General features: G+C 53.1%; 1 protein-coding gene across 2 annotated transcripts in view; it reads left to right on the plus strand.

Moving 5' to 3' along the window:
- The window catches only part of VPS54 (VPS54 subunit of GARP complex), a 55054-nt gene that overhangs the window by 17054 nt on the left and 20407 nt on the right, over positions 1–17593 (plus strand). The window contains exons 6-11 of one of the 2 annotated variants that reach the window (XM_068153002.1): positions 381–415; positions 1650–1781; positions 4221–4606; positions 9245–9371; positions 11072–11179; positions 14270–14325. In XM_068153002.1, coding sequence (XP_068009103.1) covers positions 381–415; positions 1650–1781; positions 4221–4606; positions 9245–9371; positions 11072–11179; positions 14270–14325 — 844 coding nt within the window. The remainder of the gene's footprint in view (positions 1–380; positions 416–1649; positions 1782–4220; positions 4607–9244; positions 9372–11071; positions 11180–14269; positions 14326–17593) is intronic. The other variant, XM_068153003.1, reaches the window with a different exon arrangement.

Genomic DNA, 17593 nt, shown 5'->3' on the forward strand with positions numbered 1-17593 from the left:
GCTGGTCTGTCCTTCTGATGCTAGAGTCCAAAGGACAGCACAGTGTGTCAGAGAGTCAGATCATCTCAAGTGGGAAGGGACTTCAGAAAGTCTGCAACTGCCATCTCAGAGCCAGTTCAGCTGTAAGGTCAGGCCAAGCTGTTCAGGGCTTCATCCTGTTGGGCCTTGAAAACCTCCAAGGCTGGAATGGTACCTCCTAGCCCTCCTGGGCAGCCTCTTCCACTGCTTGATTGTCCTTGTGGTCCAGTCAGAATGGTTCCATGGCTGAGCGCTGTTCCCTGCCCACCCCCTGTGAGGGACCTGGGCTCTGACAGTGTTCAAAGTGATTGCTGCCCCTTGTTTGCTCATCAGTGACTGCTTGTGTTCTGTTTTCATTGTAGATAAATCCAGGACAGATCTGGAACAAGTACCTAAGGTATGGCTCCTGGGCACTGTGAGCTTCTGTAAGGGTTTGCCATGGACAGGCTTAAATATTTCAGGCTGCTGTGTCCAAGCTGCTGAGGATCTTCAGTGCCCACAACCTAAAAAGACAAAGCACAATCTGTTGGTTTTTTACTTCCCTTTGTCTGTTTGTTTTGCTTTGTTACTGTTTGCCATGGTGCTGCAGAGCACAAATGGTATAATTTTCTTCATCCTGGACAGTTAAAACCTCAGAGCTGCCCAAAGCAGCCACTCTGTTTTAGGAGGAAGGGAAACAGGAGGAGGTTGATGGAAGCCTGAGTGTTGCATGGGGTACATTTTAGCACCGGGCTTAACTCCTTGGATCCTTGAGCAAACCCCTCCTGCTTGTAGGTCTGTGTTGTGGCAGGCTGCAAAAGGCACACCTTTAAATTCCATCTCAGCCTGAGGAGCTTTTTTTCTGGGTCCATGAGGAAGTCAGAGTATGGATATGGGTCAGCATCTCTGGGCCAGTCATGCAGCTGTCGCTGCAGTGTTCAACAGTCCAGGAAGCAGGAAGGTTTGGATGTGGTGCCTGCCATACACATTGAACATGTTAAAACTGCACTTCATAAGCACATGGCAAAGGCCCTGCTGCCTGCCTGGCCTGGGAGCTGAGGGCTGGCACTGGTTTTGCCAAGTGCAGATAAAGCCAGAGAGAGCTTTAGGTCTGTGCCTCTTGGAGAGGTGTAGTCATTGGAAGGTGTCACCGACTCCCTGTGACCAGCACCTTTGCTGCCTTCTGCTAAAGGAGATCAGCTCTGGGGCCAGGCAGCTCTTGCTGCACCTTGACAGCTGGATGAATCCTCAGTCTGGTCAAATCTCTGGCCCCAGAGCTGAGCAGGTCAGCAGCTGGGCACCCCTGCTGTCGAAGGGCGTTTGCTCTGGTCCTTTGGATGCCCCACCTGCAGTTCATTGCTCAGGCTGGTTTAGCTCCCTGGAGTGCTCTCTAACCTGGCCCTTTGTGCAGCTGTGTCTTTCCCCTTTTAGGAAGCTGAGGCTCTGTCAGATCATACAAGCCCTTCAGGTGTGAAGGGAGAGGGTTGTAAGGTCTGCAGCGAATTTGCTGGCCCGGCTAAAGGAGAACTGGGTTTTGCAAAGCCAGCCAACAAGGCCCCTGTTGGCTTCAGGAGATGGGAGGTGTGTTTAGGTGGGGAGGAAACTGCAGGGCTGAGAGAGGCACATTTATTCCTTTTGTTTTTCTGTTTCAGATTTTTATGAAACCAGATTTTGCCTTGGAAGATTCCTTAACATTTAATGCCGTTTTACCATGGTCTCATTTTAGTACTGCTGGTGGCAAAGGAAATCGTGATGCAGCTTCCTCCAGGTTACTCCAGGAAAAGGTAGAGCCTTGATCCCAGCTGGTGCTAGCCACTGCAGCTGGCAGCTGCTGCAAACCAACTCTTGCTGCTCTTCCCTGCTTGCTGTTGGCTTTGGTGTCTCTTGTGAGGCTGAAGGTGGTTGGTGAGCAGCGCAGGAAGCATCGTACTGCAAGAGAGCTTTCTCGTTTGCCCTGCTAAATGAATCCCTGCATCCAGTCAGGAGGGAAGAGCTTGGGAGTGGCATAATAGCAAATGCCAAAGCTTAGTGAAGCTAAGGGGAGGAGTGCAGAGATGTGGAACTGCTTCTTAGGGAAGAAGAGCAATTCATGAGAAAGGAAAGCCAGAGCTTCTTCACTGTTTGTTCGAGACTGTTGCTTTCTGACACCTCAGGGAAGCTCCAGATGCAAGGCAACCTGGTTTCTGTGCTAAAAGCAATACTAAGTCCTAGGTTTTTGCATGTAAGGAGCTTCCTCTTACCTCTGATTGTCTTGTCATCTGCAGTGATCCCTGTTTGCATGTCACCAGAGGGTTGGAGTGCGCTGGAGAGCACAAAACCAGGGCAAACAGAAGTCTTGCTCTTTGTGTTGCTCCTGTAGCAAACCCCATGCTGAAGCATTTGGATGGCCCCCATTTCCCACTAAGCACTTCCAGAAGATCTGCAGGGTTCTGGAGGCTGTTTCCTCTACTGTAATTTTCCCCTCCTGTTTAACCTCCTAAAGCTTCTGGGGGCAAGGGGAGAGTAGTGAGGTGTCTTAGGGAAATACTCAACGTGACATCCTCTGGGTAGTGCTTCCAGATGTCCAGGAGTCAGTCCTGCTGCTCTCCCACCAGCTCAGGAGGAGCTAACTTGGTCTTTCATTGGGTTGTCCTACACACTTAGAGTTGGAGTTTCTTGTGGCTGTCATTCTCTGACAATGACAAAGTGATGCCTGGCAGCTGCTTTAGACTCAACAGGCGTGCCTGGCAGCAGCAGGATGAACACTCACTATGGACAGGGAGTGAGTGAGACCTAGAGCCCTCCCTGATGCAGGGGAGGGAAAGGAAGGCTTTGACTAGCCAGGAGCCAAGACTTCTTTGGAGAGGTGGCACAAACACCAAGATGGCATAGAGCAGTTCAGGTCTCTCCAGAGCCACAGGCCTGGTAAATCACTGCACTGCTTCTTACTGCTGGTTTACTCTTTAAAGGCTCTGAGCCAGATGAGGTTTACACTTAGCACAAGTGAATAGGCACCCTTTGGCCACAGCTGCCCTAAGCTCCAGGCACCAGTTACCAGCAGGGTTTTGAAGCCCTGTCTTAAGCACACATCCTTAGGCTGTTGTTAGTGCTTTTGGACTGCTGCTGATCAGCTTGAACAATGTCCCCCTGACATCTTTCTCTTCCTTACTTCCTTCCATGTCTTGCCCTGCACTGGGACTGTAAGCTCTTTGAGGCAGGTACTATCATTTTTTTCTCTTTGTTCTACCTCACTTAGCATAGTGAAGGGACCTGGGGCACCTGGCTGGTGCAGTCACAGAAATAAATGGTGCTCATAACCCCTTCTCTGTTCCCTGTGTCTTTCTCAGCTTGTCCTGTGGGCTGGGTGTGTTTCAGCTGGTTGGTGGAGGATGGTTTTGCTGCAAGGTGTTAGAGAAAGAGAGGTTTGCACATGGTGGAAATCCCTGGTGTTAAAAACACACAGGATGGGAGTAACTGCAAGCAGGAAACATTCTCTAGCTGTGTTTCTTTCCACCTCTGGATGGGACTTGTGACATTCTGCATAAGGTTTGAGTGCTTGGCACCTCTTAGACACCAAGTCACCTGCATTCCAGTGAGCATCCTGAAGCCTCAGTCCCTGGAGTTGGCATGTTCAGCAGAAGGCAGAAGACAGCTTTTACAGCTCAAATCATCAGGCCTGGCCTGTGAGAGAAAGAATCTAGAATCCAGGTTCTGAATATGTGGGCATACTCTGGGAATGCCACAGCGCTGGCACATGTGAACTACACTTACCAGGAACTCCTGCTGGTTGGCAAAACCCAGCAACAGCAGCCAGAGCTATCCTGAGGAAGATGCTGCAGCCTTGGTGAACAGAGCCATTCCAAAGCCACCTTGCCTGCACACTGAGCAGCTTCCATGGCCTGGAGCACGTGTGTGTACTGGTCTTACTTGCAAGCCAGCCCCCAGAGCTGTCTCCTGGCTGCATTCTCACAGTGCCAGTGTGCCCCCATGTGATGCAGAAGCTTGGCTCTTTTAAAATGCCTTGCTTTGCTCCCTTGTAATCAGGAGCACCATCAAGGCAGTCTTCCCAAAGTGGTTTTGAGCTCCTTTAAGCAGTGGTCAGAGCACAGTGGGTAGTTGTTTGCTTGCTGAGCTGACAAAGGGGGTTCCTTTTTGTTGGCCAAATGTCCTTGTGGGACCATAGACAAATAAGGTGATGAACTTAGCAGCACTGCTGACTTTTGCCTCCTCCCTCCTCTCTCTAGCTGAGCCATTACCTGGACATAGTGGAAGTCAACATTGCCCAGCAGATCTCCCTGCGCTCAGAAGCATTCTTCCACGCAATGACCTCTCAGCATGAGCTGCAGGACTACCTCAGGAAAACCTCCCAGGCTGTAAAGCTACTGAGAGAGAAGATCTCCAAGATTGATCAAGTGATGTGCGAGGGTTCCCTGCGCGTGTTGAGGCTCTCGCTCACCAGGAATAACTGTGTCAAAGCCTACAACAAGCTGAAGCTGATGGCTACGGTGCACCAAACACAGCCCATGGTACAGCTGCTGCTCTCCACTTCTGAGTTTGTTGGAGCTTTGGACTTGATATCCACCACACAGGAGGTACTCCAGCAGGAGCTGCAAGGCATTCACAGCTTCCGGTGGGTAACCGCGGAGGAGGTGAAGGAAGTGCAGGCAGGGCTGCAGCGTGCTGAGCACAAGGGGTGGCAGAAGGGCTTGGGTTTGCCTTTGGGCATTCACAGGGTGTAGCACAGGAGGTACAAAATGCAAGCATGGCAGAAGCAGTGTGGCTGATGCATGTGCCAGAGAGAGCTGATGTTTGGTTAGGGCAGGAGGAACTTTGAGCAGATGCTTGGTGCTCCCGTCCTATTCACAGGTGTTTTAGGGGTGCAGAGGTCCACAGCTTGTGGTCCACAGCTGGGAGATCACAGAATTGTTTGGGCTGGAAAAGACCTCCAAGGTGATCCAGTCCAACTAACTAACACCACCATGGTCTCTAAACCAAGTGCCATGGGCACAGGTTTCTTGAACACCTCCAGGGATGGGGACTCCACCACCTCCCAGGGCAGCCTGTGCCAATCCCTGACCACTCCTGCAGCAAAGAAGTTTTTCCTCATATCCAGTCTAAACCTGTCTTGGGGTTGCTTGATGCCTTTTCCTCTCCTCTTCTCACTTGTTCCTATGGAGAAGAAACCAAACCCCACCTGGCTCCAGCCTTCTTTCAGGGAGTTGAAGAGAGCAATGAGGTCCCTCCTCAGCCTTCTCTTCTCCAGACAGAGTTTTTTTTGACTCGGATCCTTGAGCAATAATTTCAGAAACAAGCAGGCAATCCCTGGTCATCTTGAATTGTTTTAAAGGACAGAGTAATCTTCTTAGCTTGGATCCAGCCAGATTCATTCAGTTCAGCTCAGTGCTGCCCATGTGCCCTTCTGCAGGGGGTAGCTACCCTGTCCCTGTGCTTCCTCACACCCTGGTGCTGACTTGGCCCTACATGGGCTGTGAGGCCAGCTCCTGTGGACTTTGCACTGCATTTCCAAGGGGTCCAAAGACATTTTGACCCCTCTGTGCAAGCTAGACCAGCACTGAACTCAAGGCAGTGAGCTGTGCAGGCTCATCCTCCCCATTTAGGGGAGGGACCTTGAGAGGTTTGAGAAATGGGCCAGTGCCAACTGCATCAGGTTCAACGAGTCAAAGTGCAAGGTCCTACACTTTGGTTGGGCCAGCCCTAGGCACAAATATAAAGTGGGTACAGAGTGGGCTGAGAGTAGCCCTGAAGAGAAGGGCTTGAGGGTGTTGGGTGCTGAGCAGGACCCAGCAGTGCCCTCATACAGCCCAGCAGGCAGCTGTGTGCTGGGCTGCAGCCAGAGGAGTGTGGGCAGCAGGGCAAGAGAGGGGATTCTGCCCCTGGACTCTGCTCTGCACAGACCTCACCTCCAGTTCTGCCTCCAGGTCTGGTGTCCCCAGCAGAAGGACACAGCTGCTGGAGTGAGGCCAGAGGAGGCCACAAAGATGATCCAAGGGCTGGAGCAGCTCTGCTGTGAGCACAGGCTGAGGGAGCTGGGGGTGCTCATCCTGGAGAAGAGAAGGCTCTGGGAGGGCCTTAGAGCTGCTTTCCTGTCATGGTTTGAGCTGAAAACATCTCTGGCCTGAGGACAGAATTAATTTCCTCCACAGGAGTAGGTAAACAAACAGAAATTGGAGGTGAAATAGAAATACTGTTGACAAAAGTAAATCAAATAGGAAAGGTGCAAAGGCCAAAGGAGATCTGTTCATACTCAGAATCAGCCCTCACACTAGTCCTCAACCAGACAAACCTCCCCACCCCAGTGCTAGGGTCTCAGTAGGCCCAGAGGAGGCCAAACTGCTGCCCCCACCCCCAAGGCAGGCTTAGCAGGCCTCCCTGCCCCCCATGCCAGCTGGCACAGCAGGCACAGCTGGGCAGCAGCAAATAGCTGCAAGGCCACACTGCCCCCAGACCAGGAGCAGGGAGGAGGGAGAAAGACAAAATGGGCTGTGAAATCTGCTGATTTAGGGATGCAGGATTATGGGATGGAATAACAGATTCCAGTTTCCTGTGTCCACCCTCTGGGATGGATGGTTCTACGACTTTCCAGCCCCTTGGACTCTTTATCTTCTGGAGGACTTTTATCTGTATGGTAGGACTTTTGACAAGAGTGTCCATGGATAGGACAAGGGAAAATGGGTTTAAATTGAAGGAGGATGGGCTTAGGTTGGATCTTAGGAAGAAATTCTTCTCTATGAGGTTGGCAAGGCTCTGGAATGGATTGTCCAGAGAGGCTGTGGCTGCCTCCTCCCTGCAGGTGTTCAAGGCCAGGTTGGATGAGGCCTTGAGCAACCTGGGCTAGTGGGAGGTGTCCCTGCTCATGGCAGGGAGGTTGGATATTAGATGATCCCTGTGATCTCTTCCAGCCTGAGCCACTCTGTGATTCCATGATTTTGTGTCTGACAGCTCCTGTCAATCCTGACTGGCGCAGTGTCTGTTTCCAAGCAGCCCAGCCTGATGTTACAGGTATCTGCTGCTCCCAGCTGCCAGCAGAAGCTGGGAAGCCTGGAGTGTTTGACATCTCCAGAATTCCCACTTTCAATTTTCCTCTCCTGGAAGTTTCTCTGGCTGCACAACTTTTCAAGGCTGGTTGACATTTGTGATGTGAGGAACTCCCTGGTTGCTTGTGTGCGATGGGAGTCTGCCAAACGCGCTTCAGAATCCGCAGTAGGGGGGGAATAAAGCTTCCTCCTTAAGAGTGGCATAAGATTGGAGGGTTTTAAACCTCCTCTGTGTTCTCTGAAAGTCATCCTGCCATGAGAAGCTGCTAACTTGTGTCTCAGTCATGTGAGTTAAGTCATAGAATCAGCCAGGGTTGGGAGGGACCACAAGGATCATCTAGTTCCAGCCCCCCTGCCATGGGCAGGGACACCCCACACTAGATCAGGCTGGACAGAGCCTCGTCCAGCCTGGGCTTAAACACCTCCAGGGATGGGGCCTCAACCACCTCTGTGGCCACTTTAAAAGCTCCAGTGTTTGAAGTGCTGGGTTCTGCACATTGGCCACAACAACCCCATGCAGAGCTACAGGCTGGGGTCACAGTGGCTGGAGAGCAGCCAGATAGAGAGGGACCTGGGGGGACTGGTCGATGGTAGGCTGAACATGAGCCTGCAGTGTGCCCAGGCAGCCAAGAAGGCCAGTGGCATCCTGGCCTGGATCAGGAACAGTGTGGCCAGCAGGAGCAGGGAGGTCATTCTGCCCCTGTACACTGCACTGGTTAGGCCACACCTGGAGTCCTGTGTCCAGTTCTGGGCCCCTCAGTTTAGGAAGGAGGTTGACTTCCTGGAATGAGTCCAGAGAAGGGCAACAAAGGTGGTGAAGGGCTTGGAACACAGCCCTGTGAGGAGAGGCTGAGGGAGCTGGGGCTGCTTAGCCTGGAGAAGAGGAGACTCAGGGGAGACCTTCTTGCTCTCTACAACTACCTGAAGGGAGGTTGTAGACAGGCAGAGGTTGGTCTCTTCTCCCAGGCAGCCAGTACCAGAACAAGAGGACACAGTCTCAGGCTGTGCCAGGGGAGGTTTAGGCTGGAGGTTAGGAAGAAGTTCTACACAGAGAGAGTGATTGCCCATTGGAATGGGCTGCCTGGGGAGGTGGTGGAGTCACCATCACTGGAGGTGTTCAGGAGGAGACTTGATGGGGTGCTTGGTGCCATGGGTTAGTTGATTAGGTGGTGTTGGATTGGTTGATGGGTTGGACACGATGATCTTGAAGGTCTCTTCCAACCTGGTCTGGTCTATTCTATTCTATTCTGAAAGGCTGGTGGGCTGCTGAGCCAAGGAGCTGGACAGGTAAAAGCAGTGCTCCTCCTGTGTTCCTCCTTTTGATGCCTTTCCCCTGACAAGCACTGAGCCTTCTCAGTCACCTCATTGGGAAGAGAGGTGCTCAGCACCTTCCAAAACCAAAAGACAGAAAGCCCCCCTTGCAGTTTCACACACAGAACAGATTTTTTCACACACAGTATCAACCAGGTTGGAAGAGACCTCCAAGGTCATCAGGTCCAACTGATCACCCAACCCTATCAACTACACTATGGCACTAAGTGCCTCATCCAGGCTCTTCTTAAACACCTCCAGGGATGCTGACCCCACCACCTCCCTGGGCAGCACATTCCAATCTCTCTTGAGGTGAAGAACTTCTTACTAAGATCAAGCCTAAACCTCCCCTGGCACAGCTTGAGAGTGTGTCCTCTTGTTCTGGTGCTGCTTGCCTGGGGGAAGAGACCAATCCCCACATGGCTGCAACCTCCCTCCAGGTAGTTGTAGAGAGCAAGAAGGTCTCCCCTGAGCCTCCTCTTCTCCAGGCTAAGCAACCCCAGCTCCCTCAGCCTCTCCTCACTGGGCTGTGCTCAAGGCCCCTAATACCCAGCTTAAAGCTCACACCACTCACAGCCCATGGAGCTTCCAATCACAGGAATGTCCCATGAGGACCCCCAGAAGCTGCCCTGGGGGTGTCTGGGCTGGGAATTGGGAGCTGCCAGGGGAAAGCAAAGCATCTACCCCACATCAACATTCAGGTCTATCTCTTTGGTTGACGGGGGGGGGTGGTGGTGGTGCCTGGTTTGAGCTGCCGTGGGAAGGGTAAAATTGGAGCCCCATCTTGAGGCAGCCTTGATTGCCTGCTAATTACCTGCTGGGTGGTTATGCAGCTGTGCACTAATGACCGGTGCTCAGCTTGATTACCCGGCCCTCCTCTCTCCCTGGCTGTCTTCTCTCAGGCATCTTGGCTCCCAGCTTTGTGAACTGGAGAAGCTGATAGACAAAATGATGATTGCAGAGTTTGCCACTTACGCTCGCAACGATTTGAACAGACCCCTGGAAGAGGATTGCCACGTTCTGGAAGAGGTATGCCTGGTGCTGAAATCAACTGCTGCATGTGTTTGCATCTTTAACACACTTAATTAGCCCCCACTAATTCACTCAGCTTCCTAGCAGCAACAGTGTAATTTTATGCTGGTTCTCTTCTTGTCTGCCCTCTCCTCCTTTTTTTTCCCTTCCCTGTGTGCTGGATGAGATTAAATAATTGCACTGAAACTCGTGGAACTGCAATTACTTTGCCAAACCAATCAGTTTTCTTTTCTCTGATTAAATGCATTCCAAGTTCACTTGGTGGCCCTCCCCGTGCCAGTGGTAAAGAGCAGGGGCTCCCAGATCTGCTTGGCTGTAAAGCTTCAGTTGTGCAGTGGGAGCTGAGGGCTGCATGTTTCTCACTGGCTCCCTGTGTGTCTCTGTCAAGCATATGGCTGCCCTGAACACATGCTTCATTTGCTCTATGTATAGAGGTCTCTAGATGTGTATTCCTCTGAAGGTCACTAACATCTGAAGGTAGAACTGCTTTCTAGCCAGGTGAAGACTTCTCTGGATTTTACCTGTACTGTTCTTGCTAGACCCTCTTAACCATCTAGTCTTGTTTCATCCATGGCTGCGTGGAATGAGTAGCAAATACACAGCCACAAATCTAGGCTGGGTGCAGAGGGGGTTGACAGTAGCTCTGAAGAAAGAGTCTTGGGAGTGTTGGTTACTGAACAGCTCCCCAGGAGCCAGCAGTGCCCTCCTGCAGCCCAGCAGGCAGCTGTGTGCTGGGCTGCAGCCAGAGGAGTGTGGGCAGCAGGGCAAGAGAGGGGATTCTGCCCCTGGACTCTGCTCTGCTGAGACCTCACCTCCAATCCTGCCTTCAGTTCTGGTGTCCCCAGCAGAAGAAGGACACAGAGCTGCTGGAGTGAGGCCAGAAGAGGCCACAAAGATGATCCAAGGGCTGGAGCAGCTCTGCTGTGAGCACAGGCTGAGGGAGCTGGGGGTGTTCAGCCTGGAGAGGAGAAGGGGAACCTCAGAGCTGCCTTCCAGTAGCTGGAGGGATCCTGCAGGAAGGCTGCAGAGGGACTTTTGCTGAGGGTGTCTAGAGACAGGCCAAGGGGGAATGGTTTGAAGCTGAGGCAGAGCAGGGTCAGACTGGAGCTGAGGGAGAAGTTCTTCAGTATGATAGTGGTGAGACTCTGGAGCAGACTGCCCAGGGAAGCTGTGGCTGCCTCTTCCCTGGGGGTGTTGAAGGCCAGGTTGGATGAGGCCTTGAGCAGCTGAATCTAGTTGATAGGTGTCCCTGCCCTTGTCAGGAGGTTGGAGTAGATGATCTCTGAGGTCACTTCTGACCTGAGCCATTCTGTGGTTCTGTGATGACTCTCTGAGCAGCCCTTCTCAATAGCCTCATTTCTCCCCTGGAGTTTCTTCCACCTTTGTGTTGTAACCTCTCACTTGTGGCAGTGCAGTGGTGTTGAGTGTCATCCTGGCTCAGGGTAAGGAGCCTCAGTCACCTCCAGAAGTGACCCTGTTTTGAAGCACAAGAACAAATATGAAAGGGGCTGGGGAGAAGAGACTCAGCCAGTGCTGCCACAGGGGACTTTGTATAGCTAAGGCACAGGCTGAAGGCACTGGGCTGATGGATACATGAACGATTTGCTTGCCTTGCAATTCTTCAACAGCTTCATGTTCTCCCTTTGCTATTTGTCCTGTGGATTTTTATTCTCTTCTTTTTCCCCCTCTCTTGCCAGGAGAGACTGGTTTCACTGGTGTTTGGCCTTTTAAAGCAAAGAAAGCTAAATTTTTATGAAATCTATGGAGATGAAATGATTATTACTGCAAAGAACATCATTAAACAGGTAAGCCAAGTGCTTCCAGCTTATCTGACAGGCTTGTCTCAGCCTCCTTACAAATTGCTTTCTAAATAGCTAAGAACAGCTCTTTATGAGGGTGTTTTGGGGGTGCCTGATCTTTCATTGACAGCAGCTGAGCTTGCAGACACTGAGGAACAGACTAGAGTAGAATAGAATTAACCAGGTTGGAAAAGACCTTTGAGATCATCAAGTCCAACCTATCACCCAACACCATCTAATCAACTCACCCATGGCACCCAGTGCCTCATCCAGGCTCTTCTTAAACACCACCAGTGATGGTGACTCCACCACCTCTCCCTGGGCAGGTCTGTTTGCAGGAAAGACCTTCTGGAAAGAGTGTAGGTAGCATCAGTCCCAGCTTCCTCTGTTTGATCACCATTGTTCTGCTCCTCTGATTTTAGCTTTTAGTTTTCTGGGCTTTTTTTAATTAACACATGGCTTTCCCCACCAGTGTTACAGCTCAGCTATATTATGTTGAGAAAAAAACCCAAAAGACAAACCACCAAAAAACCCCAAACCACACCAAAAAGCAAGGGACAAACCTCCTCCTCACCCACGCTCATGTGGCTGTTTGCTGTGTAGGGTGCTGTGTCTGTCTTGACAGACCAGGCTGTTTGTAGATAGAGTCAGCTAAGGGCAACAAACCAGCACAGTTCAGCTGACTCCTCTAGGTCTAGCCTGGACAGTGCCACGGTGCCATTGTTTGCAAACACAGGCTGAGCTTTGAGCGTGGGCTTGGTGTGTTTAGTTTTACTGGGCTTGTTTGTGTGCTTGCATGTGTGAGGATATTGTGTGAAGAAGTGGTTTAATGCCCCCAAGGAGATGGGATAATTTCCAGAGCCACCTTCTGATTTGTATCTCAAAGGCTGGCAGATAGGCAGGAGGTGGTGCCATCAGATGGAGGCAGTCTCTCACAGAAAATGTCTGGTTGGAAGAGGCCTCCAAGCTCATCCAGTCCAGCTCTACACCCAGCACTGCAGGGTCACCACCAAACCATGTCCCTAAGCACAGCTCCACAGGCTGCTGGAGCACCCCCAGGGATGGTGACTGCAGCACTGCCCTGGGCAGACCATTCCAATGTCTGAGATCCCTTCCAGGGCAGAAATAGTTCCTGAGCTCCAGCCTGAGCCTGCCCTGGGGCAGCTTGGAACCATTGCCTCTGCTCCTGTCTCTTGCCACCAAGGAGCAGAGGCTGCCCCCTGCTCGCTCCAACCTCCCTTCAGGGAGCTGTAGAGAGCAATGAGGTCTCCCTCAGCCTCCTCTTCCCCAGCCTGAACACCCCCAGCTCCCTCAGCCCCTCCTCTAGCCCAGGGGCTTCAGGCCCTTCTCCAGCCTCACTGCCCCTGCTCTGGACAGGCTCCAGCCCCTCAGTGTCCTTCCTGCAGTGAGGGCCCAGAGCTGAACACAGCACTTGAGGTGTGGCCTCCCCAGTGCTGAGCACAGGGGGATGGTCACCTCCTGGCCCTGCTGCCCACCCTGGTTCTGATCCAAGCCAGGATGCCATTGGCTTTCTTGGCCCCCTGGGCACTGCTGGCTCATGCTCAGTGACTGCCAACCAACACCCCCAGGTCCCTCTCTGAGTTGCAGCTTTTCAACCACACATCCCCAAGCCTGTAGCTCCCCATGGAGTTGTGACCCAGGTGCAGGACCTGGCACTTGGCCTTGTTGAACTTCATCCAGTGAGCCTTGGCCCATGGCTCTGACTTGTCCAGGTCCTGCTGCAAAGCCTCCCCACCCTCTAGCAGATGGACACAGCCACCCAGCTTGGTGTCATCTGCAAATTTACTGAGGGTGCCTCAAGGCCCTAACCCAGACCACTGAGGAGGACAGGCCCCAGCACTGAGCCCTGGGGGACACCACTGGTGACTGGGTGCCAGCCAGACTTGACTCCATTCCTGCCAGCCAGACTTGACTCCATTCCTCACCACTCTCTGGGCCTGGCCATCAGCCAATTTTTTTATCTCCTCTCCTCACAGTCTGCTGCTGAGGGCTGTGCTGAGAACCCAGCTTGTAAACACTTGGATTTTGTTTTTTATTTATTAGAGTGAGGGTTTTTTGTTTGAAGCCAGAGTGGCTCTCTCAGCCCTCTTGCCGTTGCAGCCTCAGGGTTCTGTGGGTCTGGGTGTGCCAGGTGTGTGTTGATGTTGCTAGTGAAGATGATGGCAGCATTAGAAGGCAGGCATTGGTGTGTCTGGCTGTTCCACCACCACTCTTTGTAAGGGCCTGGTGTTGGTGCCAGGCCATTCTTACTTGGCCCCAGCACAATTAAGTGCAGTGAAGCTCCATCCCCTGAGCTGCAAGCGGTGGGATGCTGGGGTGGGTCATTGCCCTGCTTCCTGAAAGCTCAGCACAGGGAGTGACTGAACACAGCTTTGTGGTCAGGCTGTCCTGCTGTAAACCTGGAAGGACAAAGGCATGCAGGTGTGTGCAGCTGCTCTGCAGAAGGCTTAACCACAACCAGACAAAGCAGCAGTGGCTCCTAGCAGGGTGAAACTCCACTTGGAGGTGGACAGCCAGCCAGCAAGTACCACATATGCAAGGAGAGCAGCTGGAAGTGGGTCTGCCTTAAGAGTCAAAAGCACAGGGCTGTAAGTCTGTGCTTCCACACCTCCCTGCTGCTGCCCCTTCCAGGCTGGGTTAGCTCCCAAGTCCTGTGTCTGAACTGAGGAGGACATCAGCCAACGCTCCCAAATGCAGTCATTGTTCAAAGGGGACACCTGGCTTCTTTTCTTAAGTACCTGTCCTGAGAGGCAGGTTTTGGAGCATTGCTTCACATTCACCCTCAGAAAAGCAAGGCTGAGATGGAGCCAGTGAGCCCTCCAGAGCCTGGCACACAGCTGGGGATGCTTTCATCAGCTGTGTTTTGCAGAGAGATCTTCGGGAGGGTGAGTTGGAGGAGGGTTGCTGGGGTGGTTTTAGAGAAACAAGTTGTTACATGATACAAAGATGTCTCTTGCCTTTAATATTTTCCTTACTACCCTGGGGACTGTGGTGTATGTTATGGAGCTCAGCAGTGGTTAGAGAGAAGCTAAGATCCTGTGTTGTGTTGTTTTTCTTCCCCTCTGAACCTGACAGTGTGTGGTTGACACGGTGTCCCAGATAGAAGAAATCGACCCAGAGGTGGTTGTGAAGTAAGTACACAGCCAGGCTGGCTGTTGGCTGCTGCTTTTTGGTGGGGGGTGGGCAGAGAATGTGGATGGGGTTTAGCACCGGTAAGGTCACCATGCTAATTTGTGCTCCAGTTTCCCTATGCTTAAGAATTACTCTTCCACTTCACCTGAAGTCTCTGCTTCTGTCTGCCATGGGATGCATTCCCCTTCTCCTTCAGTCTCACCTTGCCCTAAGTGAAAATCACCTGTAAATACAGCCTCAAGTGTTGTGACTCTCACAGCCTAGTAGCTCTGAATGACTTGGAAGCATTCCCTGTTGTTGTCATCTGGGGTTTTGTGTCAGACGTGCCTCGGAGCAGCTGCGGGACATTTAAACCCGGTGACAGCGGCAGAGGCTCTCAGACTGCGAGCTGTGAGACAGCTGCATCAGCACCGGCTAGCTGCCGAGATCCTTGGAAGAGAAAAGAGGGCTCCCGGAGACAGACCGAGAGAGAGGGGGAGAGGCGACCCGACCCAACTGGGAGGGTCTTGCGAGGTTGCCTGAGGGCGTTCCCGGGGAAGCCGCGGGAGGTGTCAACCCAGAGCCACCGGCAGAGGCTCTCAGCCTGCGAGCTGCAGCCTCGGGAGGTGTCAACCCAGAGCCACCGGCAGAGGCTCTCAGCCTGCGAGCTGCAGCCTCGGGAGGTGTCAACCCAGAGCCACCGGCAGAGGCTCTCAGCCTGCGAGCTGCAGCCTCGGGAGGTGTCAACCCAGAGCCACCGGCAGAGGCTCTCAGCCTGCGAGCTGCAGCCTCGGGAGGTGTACACCCAGAGACACTGGCAGAGGCTCTCAGCCTGCGAGCTGCAGCCTCGGGAGGTGTCAACCCAGAGCCACCGGCAGAGGCTCTCAGCCTGCGAGCTGCAGCCTCGGGAGGTGTCAACCCAGAGCCACCGGCAGAGGCTCTCAGCCTGCGAGCTGCAGCCTCGGGAGGTGTACACCCAGAGACACTGGCAGAGGCTCTCAGCCTGCGAGCTGCAGCCTCAGGAGGTGTCAACCCAGAGCCACCGGCAGAGGCTCTCAGCCTGCGAGCTGCAGCCTTGGGAGGTGTCAACCCAGAGCCACCGGCAGAGGCTCTCAGCCTGCGAGCTGCAGGCAGCAGCCTCCTTGCTAGGTGCAGCCCAGGGAGTGGGGCGGGAGAGGGAGGGGCCTGGTCAGACAGCGGGGAGCGCCTGGCCCTTGGTGCAGGCAGGCTGGCAGGCACAGGGAGAGCGAATAGAGACTGAGTGTACCCCAGGGGCTCCTTTGACATTAGCTCAGTTGGAACCCAGCAGGTGGGGTGTGAGGTGTCCCAGGGGCTCCTTTTGAATCAGCTCAGTAGGTGGCAGGAGCAAGGGGTGTGGGCAGGACACAAGGTGCTTCAGTCTCACTGAAGGCATGATGCTGGCTACTCAGAGGAGGAAGACTCTGCTCTCTCCACCTACCAAAATGGATATTGGCATCCAGGCCACAGGCTGTGAGGAAGGCCACAGCCTTTCACAGGCAGCAGGGGGCGTCACTGGCTATGGGTGTGTGCGGTGTGAGCAGGTTTTTGACCTGCTCAGCTGGTTGGCACAGCTCCAGGATGAAGTGACAGAGCTCAGGGAAGAGGTGAGGAGGTTAAGAAGCATCAGGGGGAGTGAGAGGGGAAATTGATAACTTTTGCAAGCTGATCTTTACAAATACAGAACAGGGGTCAACTCTGAGTGGAGCAGAAGATTTGATACCCTCTCATCAGCAAGCCCCCAGCCCTCCTGCAGTAACTCACATGTGCAGGGTCAATGGGAACAGGTAGCTACCCGATGACACAAACACCACCCACAGTGCCCTTGCAGAACAGGTATGAGGCTCTGCAGGAGGAGCTGGTTGTGAGCAGGGTCGAGGGCTCACGAGGGTCAGAAGTGCCACCAAGGCCAACTTGCCTCAGGCCTGCCATAAAAACTGACCCTGAAAAGAAAAATGGAGAGGTTATGGTTGTAGGGCTGGAGCTGCTCTGCTATGGAGACAGACTGAGAGAGCTGGGATTGTTCAGTCTGGAGAGGAGAAGGCTCTGAGGAGACCTTATCTTCTGTTGTGCCTTCCAGTATCTCAAAGGGGCCTACAAGAAAGCTGGGGAGAGGCTTTTGAGGGTGTCAGGGAGTGATAGGACTGGGGGAAATGGAAAAAAAATAGAAATAGATTCAGATTGGATGTTAGGAAGAAGTTCTTACCCATGGGGGTGGTGAGACACTGGCACAGGTTGCCCAGGGAGGTGGTGGAAGCCTCATCCCTGGAGGTACTGAAGGCCAGGCTGGATGTGGCTGTGAGCAACCTGCTGTAGTGTGAGGTGTCCCTGCCCATGGCAGGGGGGTTGGAACTGGCTGATCCTTGAGGTCCCTTCCAACCCTGACAATTCTGTGGTTCTATGTCCACAGTTTCAGTGCCTCCCACATGAATGAACTGTCCAGAGAGGACAGCAGGCAACTTCAGCCCTAGAAATGGTCCAGCAGCAACCTCACAAAGCCTAGCAAGGCAAATGCCAAGTCCCTGTGTCTTGGAAAGGAGCAGCTCCTTACAAGAGGAGAGACAGGAGCTGGCTGGCTTCAGAGCAGCTTTGCAGATCAGGGTTCTGGGTGTCTGTGGTGGAGAATTGGTTGGTGGTGGCCCAGCAGTGTGACTTTATGCCTGCAGCCCAGACCACATTATAGCCCATAGGTCAGGTCAGTGAGTGGGTCAGGGGCTTAAGTGTGGCATGTAGGAAGAGCAGCTAAGGCAGCTGGGAGAGGGAAAAGCTCAGGGAAGAGCTCTTGGGAGGGTTACAGCAGAGCTGTAGACAGCCAGAGGTGTGTGGGGGAAGAACAAGAGGCAACAGGCACGAGACAGAAGGTGAGAAGTGCAGTTGGATCTTAGGGAAATGTGTTCCCTACAAGTATGGCTAAACACTAGAATAAAGGCCCAGAGAGGCTGTGGGATCCCAGTCTGGGAAGACAGTCAATCCTTGACTGGGCAGGGCCCAGAGCAACCCAGTCTAGGTGGATGTGCATTGAGCAGAGGTTGGCAAGGCACCTCCAGAGGTCTCAGCTTCAGAGGCCTCTGACGTCTGCTGGTTAGCTGTAGCTCTGTGATTCATTTGGCTCAGCAAAGGGTTACCCCAAGATGATAAACCCAGTCAGTGGCAGGATCTGTGTGGGATTCAGAGCCAGCTGAGAAGCAGCCTGGGCACGGGGTCATGTCTGAATGTGGGCATTTGGTCAGCACTCTCCAGCGCTGGCTCTCCTGCTCTTGAGGCCTGCCT

This window comes from Melanerpes formicivorus, unplaced genomic scaffold, assembly GCF_026170545.1.
Source record: "Melanerpes formicivorus ecotype bairdi unplaced genomic scaffold, bMelFor1.0.p_v2 SCAF_25, whole genome shotgun sequence".
In the NCBI taxonomy this organism is placed as follows: Eukaryota; Metazoa; Chordata; class Aves; order Piciformes; family Picidae; genus Melanerpes; species Melanerpes formicivorus.